At 40.5% G+C, this 12511-nt stretch overlaps 1 protein-coding gene across 4 annotated transcripts in view; it reads left to right on the forward strand.

Annotated features, from left to right (window-relative positions):
• Positions 1–5305, forward strand: part of vti1a (vesicle transport through interaction with t-SNAREs 1A) — a 211702-nt gene extending 206397 nt beyond the window's left edge. For all 4 annotated transcript variants that reach the window (XM_041815451.1, XM_041815449.1, XM_041815452.1 and 1 more), the window contains one exon: positions 3940–5305. Coding sequence is in view for 2 of the 4 variants with exons in the window: in XM_041815449.1 (XP_041671383.1) it covers positions 3940–4033 (94 nt within the window). In the remaining 2 variants the exon portion in view is untranslated. The remainder of the gene's footprint in view (positions 1–3939) is intronic.
• The last annotated feature ends 7206 nt before the right edge of the window (positions 5306–12511 follow it).

A 12511-nucleotide genomic window follows, 5' to 3' on the forward strand; every position in this document is an offset into this window, starting at 1 on the left:
AAAAACCAGTAAATGGCATATTCACTCACTAAGCATATCTTAACCGACTGTATATTAATGTGGTTTTACTAACTTTAATATCTATCCTCAAGATAGGATTTATGAAGTGTATGAAGTTCTGTCATGATTTTTATATGATCTTCACATAGGCAGTGGTGTTGCTGCTGGAAACAGCAATACACTCTTCAGTAAGAACCATGCACATTATACAGCCAGTTTTGTAATGATTGTGGCTAAAAGGAAACCATGGCTGTTTTTAATACTCCAGGGTGCTGTATAATCATGTTATCAACCTTATCTCCTAATCAAATCAACTTCAACTTCTTACGTTGAAGTGTCGATATACCGACATTCCAGGCTGTTTGCTAAAGCGCACTAGTAGCTTTTTTTGTTGTTGCAGCTTTCTCCACCTAACCTAACACAAAGGCATTAAAAGCCCAAAAAAAGTTGTTAAAAATAAATAACTGCACATCCCCATAAAAAGTAAATTGTAGGATTACCTTGTTTATTCACTGTAATTTAGTGTCTGATGGCAGACATGGAATCTGGCCAATCCTTCTGCTTTGCAAGGTTGTTTTCCATCAGCTTTTAGGGGAAATCTCTTGAAGAATTAAGCATTTGATTTGAAAATGGCTTTTTTATTTTTCTGTCTGAGCTTACAGGGTCTCTGTATTATATACATGCTACATTTGTGGCTATTATTATTATTTATGGTTAATATTTCAGTTAATTATCACCATAAAATCATGCGTCTCAAAAAGCAGATGTAAGACGTTCTTGCAAACAGGCTGTTGAGTTAATGTTAACACAACTCCTGCTTCTAATAGTACAGGTAGTCAATAATAGCTCAGGCTTATGGTGTAGCCAATCAGATTTCAGGGGGCAGGTGCCAGCCGCGTCTACCCCCTTGAAACACCTCTGGTAAAGAAATAAAAACAGTGGTTTAGCTTTTAGAAGTTTCTAGCAGCCTCCTCTTCACAGCAGTGGGTATAAATATGTGTTTTGGAGTGTTGATGTGGCTGCACTGTACTTTGTACAAAAAAAGTGGTGCAATGTAGACAAAAAGACACTTCTCTGCAAAAAAAAAACAAAAAAAAAAACACAGGAAATACAAAGACGTAAGCATAAAAGCACCACTGTGATACATAACAACAGTGTGTGGTGTTTTATTTCTGTCGTCCTTTCTTCCATAACCGTGGGTTTTTTCAGCTAAGTGGCGATTTGAGGCTACTACAGAGTCCGAGCTGCTGGACTGGAGCTCGACCGGTGTGTCAGGCTCAGACTTTGGGGGGTTTAGAGGGTAGCAGGGTGACTGAGCAGCCAGCCAACCCCCCCTACCTCTTCAGTGATAAATGACCACAGCATGGGCTATTCATCTCCTGCTTAGAGAAGTGGACAGTGTGCCCCCAACCCTCCTTTCTTCGGCCTCCCCTCCACATGTCAGCAAATGTGATAATTCTCTCATTTGTCAGGGAGCAGCGGAGGGTTTTTCTGACTTTGTGTGTTTGTTTCTCTGTGCTGTGGAGATTTTTCTAAGGTCCACACACACACATGAGATGAGTTGCTCCTACTCTTGATGCGAAGGCCTGCAACTCCTCTGCACACACTCTCTCTCTCTCTTTCTCTCTTTTTCTCTCTCTTTCTCTCCTTCAAAGCCCCCTCTTGTCAAGTTTACTTAGGTCACAGTGGGAGAATTTTAAATGTGCAAAAGAGTGAGTCGTTTTATGGCAAATTCCATCAGTAATTCAGTGATTTTATTACCTCCAGGAAACTACTGAGGCACTTTTTCCACTTTATTGTGCAAATAAAGTTTTAGAGGCTGTGTGTAAGCTCTGCTTGTAATAAGTGTTTTGCTGTTCCATGTTTATCCAGACATTTATACAGAAACTACATGTGTATACATGTCAGAAATAATACAACCCTATACCTACAAAAAGTTGCGGCATCGTGTAAGATGTAAATAAAAACAGAATGGATAGATTAACAAATCTCATAAACCTATAATTTATTGACAATAGAACTTAAATCAGCATATCAACATGTTGAAACTAAGACATTTTACCATTTCTTGAAAAATACCAGCTCATGTTGAATTTACTTCAGCAACACATCTCAAAAAAGTAGCGACAGGAACATATTTTTATTGTGTAGCATCCCCTCGTCTTTTAACAACAGTCTGTAAACATCTGAGAAGTGAGGAGATCAGTCGCGGGAGTTTGGGGAGTTTTCAATTCTTGAATCATCTGACCACAGAACAGTTTTCCAATTTGCCTCCATCCATTAATAATTAGCTTTGGCCCAGAGAAGGCAGTGAAATTTCAGGAAGGTGTTCACATATACATAAAAACAGAATGCAATGAGTTTTACATCTTTTAATCCCATATTGTATTCACAAGAACATAAAAAAACATGTTGTAGCTGAGATGTTTAACCATTTCTTGAAAAAAAAAAGAGCTTATTTTGAATTTGATGGTAGCAGTGCATCTCAGAAAAGTAGCCACAGTCCCATGGACCCATTGCGTGATTTTTGGTAGAGGACTGTTGTCCCAAATGTGAAATTTTATTCACCATATCTGACCACAGAACAGTTTTCTATTTTCCCTTAGTCCATTTTAAATTAGCTTTGCCCAGAAGAAGGTAGTGCCATTTCTTAATAGTGCTCATATATGGCTTCTTCTCTGCATGAAACGGCTTTAACTAATGTAAAACAGCTTTAGGAGCTTTTTGCAACTAATTAGCTTATTTGGTTGCACCATTAATATGGCTGGGTATAAAAGAGGCATTTTAGAGAGGCAGAGTCACTCAGAAGTAGAGTTGAGCAGAAGTTCACCAATCTGCACCTAAAAAACTACACCTAAAAATTGTGGACCAATTTAGTAGAAAAGTTACTTAACATTAAATTGCAAAGGCTTTGAATATTCCACTGTCTACAGTACAAAATATCATCAAAAGATTCAGAAAAACTGAAGAAATTTCTGTTTGCAAGGGGAAAGGCCAAAGGCTAACATTGAATGCTTGGGAAATTTGTGCCCTTAGGCGACACTGCATTAAAAACAAGCATGATTTCGTGCTGGAAAACCATGCATGGGCTCAGGAACACTTCCAGAAATCACTGCCAGTCAACACAGTTGGCCGTGCCATCCACAAACTTAAGTTAAAGCTGTATCATGCAAAGAAGAAGCTCATAAGTGAGCAATATCCAGAAATTGTGCAATGTTCTGAGTCATAGCTCATTTAAAATGGACTGAGGTAAAGGGGAAAACTGTTCTGTGGTCACAAGAATTAAAAAATGAAATTTGGGGCAATATTCCTCTCCCAAAACTCATTTAACTGGTTTCCTCACTGGCCAGACGTTTGTCGCTCTTGAGGCGGGATCAATTTCTTGTCTAGGTGCTGGTCTTTCCTAGGCTCTACTAGTATATCCTATGTTTCATATCTTTTCTCTGCTGTCCTATCTTGTCCCTACTTTTCTGAAACGTGTTGCTGCTATCAAATAAAAGAAAGCCCTTTTTTCCCTATATGGTATGTCTCAGTTTCAACATCTGATATGTTGTTTATGTTCTACTAATTAAAATATGGGTTTATGAGATTTGCAAATCATTGCCTTCTGTTTTTATTTACATTCTATGCAGCATCCCAGCTTTTTTGGAATTGGGGCTGCATGTCAGATTTTAAGGCAGAAGTGTAGCTGAAAAGTGTTGCAGTTTTGGAGCTGTTGTGCATGCACATGCTCGCTTTTACAATGCCATTGCAGTGATTGTGCGCTAGTAAATACCACGTATGCAGACCTCATGGTAGCTATTAAACATGATAAGGCTCCAACTGATGTCTGCACATAAACATGTGACTGTTTCACTTTTCTCAGCAGACACAATATGACTTCTGTGAACCCTGTCTTAACCTTCTCCTTCTCTTTCTTTTCTCTGTCTCTTTCTGCAGGATCATCCAGAACCGCATCCTGGTCTTCATCCTCGGAGCCATCATACTCCTCACCATCATCCTGGCCATCTATTTCAATCTGCGAGGCCACTGATCTCCCCTCTGCACACACATATATCTACACACATACAGGCACCCGCTCCCCCTCTGACACAAATACAAACACACACAGCCGTGATTAATAGCGACAAAAGCGTTGTTCTGCTGTAATTAGAACAAATGGTCCCCATGAATCACTGTTTCCAAAGCCTGACAGGGAGCTTTTTTTCCGTCTTTCTCCTTTTCCTGTTTCTTTCTCTCTTTCTTTCTTTTTTAAAAAATCTTTTTATACTTCTTTTCCCTTCTCTCCTCTTTCTGTCAGGCTCTCTCTTACATCTCCAGAGACAAGAGCAGGGGGAGATGTTTTTAAGATAGTTCATATTTTTCATGGTGTCGTCCTCTGTGTGGTTTTGCAGGCCATCCTGTACCCAGGTGACTTGTTTTTTCTTTTTTGTTACACAATACAGATGAAGATGTACATTCATTTCTCTCAGTATTGGAGGTTAGTCAATGAAATCCAGAGCAAGACAGTTATAAGAGTGTTTTGCACATGTATATTTGAGTGATAGTCATGGTTTGCTGACCCACACTGTGCTTGTTTTTAACTCCGACACGTATTCTGAAGTATGTGTGCATCTTGAACTCTTCTTTATGTAGCCCCTACTCAGCGCAAAGGACAGTGCCTTCAGAGGAGAAATGCTGTTCACACTCCTGCTTAAAAAAGCTCAGCGGAGACAGGAATAGACGAGAGGAAGAGAGAAGACGCAGATAAAAAAAAGGTTGAGGTTAGTTCAGTCAATCAAGGTAAAAGTTTTTGTGTTTTCTGTTAAGAGGTTTATTTCAGGAAGGAAGTTGTGAACATTTCAGGAAGTGAAAAGCTACTCTTTCACATCTTAGGGGACAAACCTTTCCGCACAAAATGAATTAACACAATAGAGACATCAGAGCCATATTTAATAGAACAATCTGGTACAGCTCCCCTGCACTTCCAATAACTGATTCCCACACTTCATTCCCATGGACTTTTTCACATATCGCTCATTGTTCATGATAATAGATATGATACTGTATGTACTAACATTTAAATCTACATCATGTATAGTGTGTTTGCTTTCAATACAAGTGATTCTGTTTCTATTTATTTATAAATGAGTTTCCATTAAAGTCTCTGTGCTAGAACTGTACATTTAAAGATGCTTTTAAGATTAGCAACATGTTATTTTCTGATTTTAGTTTTCAGGCTGAGGCCAGGACCAACTGAAACGTGTGGATTTCAAGTTTTTAGTGTCTTAAATATTTTTTTTGTTCTCATAAATGATCTAACTCATATTAGAACTTCTTGTTCTCTATTTTTTCTGAAGATGGTGTTGCAGTACTAGTGTTTGTACGCTGACTGATGGTGTGATACAAAAAACAAAAGCGTGTTTGCAGCTGTTTAATTCTTCAGGGGAAAGCCATTCTTCAGGGAAGGGGATGGAAAGAATATGTATATATGGAAATTAGGGCTGTCACTGTTTTTGTGTTTCAAATACGTTGGCCGGACGTGGCTATCAAACAGGCCAGTGGATCTGGCACCGTGTAGTTCCTAGAGCACCTCCTCTTCTTACATTATCTGTCCGGGATGTAGATAAAGTAACGTTGGTTCAGCTCGTCAATCAAAGCCCTCCACTATAAGGATGTGAGTCTCAGTATCCAGAGTTTCTTTAAGGCCTTGAGATTTCTCAAACTTCACCAGGTTCTTCAACTATGTGAAGATCATACTCATCATGGCATCCATGTCCAGGGCTGTCAAAATCATTAGTGCAACGTGTGCACTGTTTTTTTTATCATGATTAATCGCATGCTTTATTGTCCCTTTCACCACACTTGTTTAAGCCACGTCAGCATCTCCCTGCAGCCACAGTGATGTAAAATATGTCCCACATTGGCCCTTAATGTCTCATTTCACTCTAAAAAACTCAGAGACAGCTCAGTGGCAAGTCCTTTTCACCTTGTGATATCAAACTTTTAACTTTTAACTGTCCCTTTATTTTATTTTCAGTCCATAACAGGCTCCTTTTTCTGTGGTTAAGTTTATGTTAAAATCTTTGATCTACCTCTAAAAGCAGGTCTGCATCCAAACAGGAAGTCATTTACCCTCACGTAAGACAGTAAATGACATAAACGGTTTTAAATGCGAAATAGTAAAATACTTTAAAAGGATGTGATTAATTATGATTAACTGCAGGAATGCTGGGAGAAATTGCGATTAGACATTTCAGTCTTTTGACAGCCCTCGTAAAAAGTCCTCTCCACTTTGAGATATCAGACTTGTACTGTTTTACGGTCCCCTTATTTCCTTTTCCATCCAGAACAAGCTCTTTCTTCAGTGGTTAACATGATTATCTTTGATGTAGATGTAAAAGCAGGTCTGTGTCCAAACAGGAAGTCATTTACCCTCAGTTTAAGACAGTAGAAAAATGTAAAATGACATAAAAACTGTTTTAAATGCGAAATAGTGAAACTTTAAAATGTGATAAAAAAGGATGTGATTAATTGTGATTAACTACAAAACTCCTGGGATTAATTGCGATTAGACATTTCAGTCTTTTGAAGGTCATAGTAAAAGTCCACTACACCTTGAGAGATCAAATATTTACCTTATAACTCTCCCCTTATTTCCTTGTCAATCCAACAAAAGTTTTTTTTTTTTTTTTTTTCCCGAATCTAAGTTCACATTAAAATCTTTGATTTTCCTATAAAAGGAGGTCTGTATCTAAAACCCCTAGTTTAATATAATGGAAAAATCCAAAATGACACACAAACTGTTTTGCAAATGCAAAATGGTGTAATGTTAATGTGCAATTGGAGGGATGCAGTTCATTTTGATCAACTGCCAGAATTAGTTAAGTCATCTGCAACTTGAAATATCCTTTACCATTTTAATGTTCCCTTATTTCCTTTCAATCTGTAACAAGTTCCATTTTCCATCTTTGGGTTCATCTCATTATCACTGATATACTTATAAAAGCCTCTCTATATACATCTAAAAACAACATAAAAACTGTTTTAAATGCAAAATTGTGAAATTTTAAAATGGGACTAAAACGATGCGATTAATCACGATTAACTATAGAAATTTTGGAATTAATTAAGATTAGAAAATTCAAACTTTTGACTGCCCTGGTAAAAATTAAGAGCATTTTAAGAGAATTTATCAGAAGTTGGGGTACATGACGTAAATGCAACGTGTGACACTTACTAGCGCACAGAGGGGGCTGGAGTATCGGAGCATACCCATATCTCCTGTGGTTGGTGTGGTGGTTCCCTGGCGAGGACATTTGCTATTCTGTTTCAGGGCCACGGTCTCCATTTTTCGGAGTTGGGGGGGTGTCTGGGTTGGTGACCCCCGTTACCCCCCCGCCCCCCGTCATCCTCCTACCAACTAGCATTTCACAGGCCCTCACCAGCCGCAGCGCCGCCGTCTGCTTCAAAGCCTCAAATTAATGGCCGACAAAATAGTGTGCCTCTGACCGTCCCATGCGGGGCCGACCCACCAAGACTTATCATTAAAGTGAAGGAAAAATGAAAAGAGGAAAGGAGGGAAAAAAGAAAGAGAAGGGAGGAAGTGAACAAGGAAGCATGGAGGGGGTGAAATCCCTAGCAGTTTGACAAACCTCGTCTGGTAATGACCCTCGGTGATTGTTTTTCCACCCAGTGTGAGCGTCTACCTGCAGAACGTGCCAATGTGCTCTCTTCTCTTCCTTTACCTTTCTTTCTCTCCCTCTTGTACCCCCCCTTCTCTCTACCTCTCCTGCCACCTTTCCTCCTCCTCCCTGTCCTCCCCCCCTCCCTCGCAGCCTGTCAGATGAGCGGAGCGGTAGCTAGCGAGCGAGCGGTGGAAGGCAGCGTGGCGGCGGCTTCTATTTGAAGTTGTAATGGTGTCAAAAAGTCAGGGCTGACTGACAGACGTCAGTCCCACAGGGCCTCATTAAAAACAGACCCACTTGACAAGGAAATAATTGAGCGCCGGCGACAACTCGGGGGCCCCTCCGCGTTTTTAGATGTTTTTATTTTCTTTTCATTATTAGCGCTGAGCTATTATGTTCATTAAGAAATGGCATTAAAACAAGTTTTTAAACGCGAGGAGCGTGAAGGAGGGGCAGAGGGAAGGCTGAATGCATGAAGGTGGGAAGATAACGATTTGTTTAGAACCCCCCGTCCTGTTTTATTATTTAAACAGGAGCACTGTCATGTGATACCTTGGCAGACGATGGCCATCATCTGTCTCTCCTCCCTTTTCCCCCCTCTTTTTTACTCATCCCTCGCTTTTTTCCTCTGCTTTTATCTCCCTCCCTCCTCTGTCCATCTTTCTCTTCTCCTCCACCTGCCCATCTCCCCCTTTTCTTCCTCTATGTGAGCGACGGGTGTCGTCGGAATATGAACTAGATTATTCATAAGTGCCCCCCCTCCACACCTCGGTACCACTCCCCCCTTTTTTGCTGATTTGGTTTTCGACAAGCGTCTCGCCGCAGAAGGCTCAGGATGAAAACTTGTCAAAAATAGGTTATATCTTATTCCAAGGGGCAACAATAGCAGCAGGTACAGACACCTTTTAATATTTAATTTAGACGGGTGTTAACCCTCCTTAAGTGACTGGAGCGATGTCTTCCATACAGACACCAGAAGAGAAACAGGAAGGAGGAGGGGGGCAATTAATGATAAGATGTCTGAAAACTGATTTCAACCTTCTCTGGAGTCTTCAGGTGCTCATGAAACCACCTTCCCTTTGAGGAAGGCACATTTAGAGCTTCTATCAGTGGGTTTTATTCTCTTTTCATCAGCAGAAATTGACTTTCCATTGACATTTTCCTTTACACCGCCATCTTGCGTCAGTCAACCCTCATGTCTGGCTCAGCGGTTGCTCCTGTTCTCCCTGATCTTCTCTAGTAGCTTTACATTAAAGCAAAAAATGGAACCTCTGTGAAGCAGCACCATTTACAAAAAGCCCGATGTTTGTCAGCCATTTACGACCACAAGGGATTGTGACAAGCGCCGTTTCAGCTGTCTGTCCCCCTGGCAAAGGGGCGGGCCTTAAACGGGATAAACAGCCCCCAGTGGTGGGCTCGCAACGGGAGGGTGGGCGCTTCATCTCCAGGAGTGTCCATGATGCTGCCACCCCCTACCACACAGCCACGTATTAAAGGAGGCCCTGCAACAGCTTCCCATGAAAAAAAAACACAATGGCACTGTTCTGTTTGAGCACTACAATGAATCTTCTACTGTTTGATTCCTCACGCACGTATGGTGGACACCCCTCCAATAAAACGACACACGCTCCACTGTACGGCTGTTAGAAGAGGAGCCATGTTCCCCGTTTGTACACGCCACCATCCCGAGCAGAATGGCTTTCTTTCTCTCCTCGGCCCTTTATCTGTCTTTTCTTTTCGCCCCCATCAGCGCCGTCGACTGGTTTAATGGTGTTTGTGCTCACAAAGAAATGACAATGCCCTCCATTATTTGAGGAAGTCACAGGGGCTGCAGTCATACATGGATGCATGTGCATGCAGGATGTGTCCCCCCGTAGAGGGGATGGAGCCGGAGTTCTCAGTGTAAAGGTTATGTTGAATCGCCCGTATGCACAAATATCTGTTTGCAGTAATGTCTGTATGAGTCATTCTTCCAGGATCAGCAGGTTATCGTGTCTATTAGTGTAACCAATCAGACTCTGAGCTGCTCCTAAACTAAAAAGACCTTTGTGATCTCTGTCAGTGTCTCTGTTTACAGTCTGTCATTAAAAGTTCTGGATCTCAGCAACCAAGAAGCTGTGTCATAACTTGCATTTCCCTCCTCTGGCTTAAATTTGCAGTTATTGAACGCACAAAATAAAATCACACTGTAAGCCACCTGACTGGGAACAAGCAAGGGCTCAAAGCCAGGAGCTGACATTCTCAAATCTACAGTGCCTTGCTAGCCTTGTGCAGAAGACGCTCTAATACTGTTTGCCATGGAGACAATGGAAACACAAAGAGCCGGGTCAGAGCTAGGCTGAGCCAGGCTAAACCAGCAAGCAGCCCCCCTCTTTCCCCCCGATCTCCCCTCCATCTCCATCTTACCTTCCATCTCTGTCCCTGTAGAATACTGCCACAGCCTTTGAACTGAAATTAACACTTTACCACTACAAAGACATACAGTTGTAACCAGCAATGTCATTTGCATGATAATGAGGAGATGGAGAAAAAGAAGCCGGCTGGGTTTTGCCTACATTTATTTATTTAGTGGTGTGCCCTTTGCCTTTTCAAATTTAAGTCCTCACTGTGTTTAACTGAATTTAAAGGAACACAGTGTTTACCCAAGTAGATTTTCAACATATTTGATCATCTATCAAGTACTTGGCAGAGAGTAACTTCCTTTTACCAGACAGAAACCTCAAACAGAACCAGATTTATTGGTAAACAGCCATCTGCTTTGACTGAGTGGGTTCAGAAAAACTAGAAATTGGTAAATAAATGGAAAAAAATTACGTTCACTGATTTCAGTATTTGGAGTGTCTATGTGGTGGTCACGTTATCAACACATTTCACAGGCAATCTTGGCTTTGCTCAAGTATAGTTTCTCCTGTTTTGCTGCCCAAATATGTTACAAATGAAGTCACGTCTCAAGCCATGGGAAAACTGTCTTTCAATAGGCAGAAACTTCCAACATAGTCTTGCTGCAGACCATAGATCTCAGATTTCCCCTTTTGCAGACTCGTTCTCTGAGACATTGTCTCTGTCAGAACTGGAGTGCTGTATTCTGCCGGCATTTCCAGTTTTAGATTTTTAAGGAGGTTAAACTTTATTCATAAAAAAAAGTTGGCAGTTATATTCATGAAGTAACCACATTGCAAAGAATAGAGACTAAGTAACTTTTCATAAACAAAGCAGAGAAAAAGCTCAGAGGTCTATCCAAGGGGTAAATTATGTTAGCTTTAGCTAAAGCTAACATTGCTATGCAAGCTACAAAGATAATATTACTACTTAAGCCAATATAGCTAAGTTAGCCTTAGCATTGTGAAGTGTAGCTAACTGGATAGTAAAACTTATGTAGCTATGTATGCTATGTTGATAATACAGCTCTTAAATAACATTTGCTCTGTATGTATAGATGTCCAGTGCGCTAGCTATGTAGCTCATAGATAATGTTAGCTCCATAAGTATAGATATCCAATGTGCTAGCTATGTAGCTTGTAGATAACATTAGCTCTGTAAGTATAGATACCCGCTGTGCTAGCTACATAGCTCTGTTATCTACATAGCTTACGTAATGGAGCTAAGTAAATTATGTTTGAGGTGGACTAGCTTTCTTCCTGTAAACAGTCTGTTAACTTGACTTTTTTAAACATTTTCTGATTATGTTTGGCAGGTCAGGTTTAAACTTTAAATTTTTGATATTCTAACCCTTACCTCAACCCTTAAGACTAATTTATGCTCTACACACATCTGAAAATAGATCTGTGCATTTTGAACTTTACAACTGTCAATACCCTCATACTGACGAGCGTCTGTTACGTTCGAGTGGACATTGAAAAACTATTCCACTAGAGGTTGTCGTCTCTCTCAGAGCAACTTTGATGCAGCTTCATCCGTCCCATAGACTGATGGAGGAACGGTCCGTCTTCTGCTCAGCTTTTCACTTGTAGCTGTCTGTCTTTGTGTCCAGGTGAGCTAACATCATTGATATGTTTGGATTTTCTAACTCAGTCATTGTTTATTTATATTTCCTCAGAAATTACGTCCTGTCAGACGTTTCTTCTTCGTTGTATTTCCTACTCTGGGTTGAGCTGTTGGCTGCATTGTTCAACACTGCCCCCACGATTGGTGGCAGTATTGCAACGCAGACAGAAAGGTCTGTCCAGTTCAAACATAGAGCATAAAAAAGCCATTCCCATACCTAATTAAAGGTTTTATTTTGAAAGTTTTAGCATGTATTTCTAGTGTCTCACAGTTTCAGTCTACAAGAGGGGGCATCTGAGCACTACGGTCTGCTGGCAGACCTCTTTAGAAACTTCAGGCAGATCCAGACTCATTGGTGAGCAGCAACATGCTGGAAGTCCATGTGCTAATGAAATTGGATGAAGAGAGTGATGATGAGGCACATATTGATTTACAGAACTGAAAAACATAACCTATGTCATTTCGGATTAAATTGAATAGTATGTAAATTCCTCTATTAAGGGGCTCTTAATCAAAACAATGACAGTAGGATAGGTAGAGATCTGTGCTGCCTAGCCCCTCCACCCATCTTTATGGTTGAAAGTAATTTTTGTTTTGAGGACAGCTCATTACAGTACAGTAATGGATGCACAATATTATCAGCATATCTGTAATGGAAGATGTTAGCCTAAAAGTGAAAAATCTGTATTGGCAGATGTGAAAATTTCTGCTGAAATTTACAGTCTATATATCAGCTAATCGCATCAGTGATAAGAATCATACATCAGCTCTGAATATCTGCAAAATGTACAACTGCACCACCAGGATTAAGTGGTTGCAGAGGGTGCCATACTCTTAAA

Source organism: Cheilinus undulatus, linkage group 20 (genome assembly GCF_018320785.1).
Source record: "Cheilinus undulatus linkage group 20, ASM1832078v1, whole genome shotgun sequence".
Taxonomy (NCBI): Eukaryota; Metazoa; Chordata; class Actinopteri; order Labriformes; family Labridae; genus Cheilinus; species Cheilinus undulatus.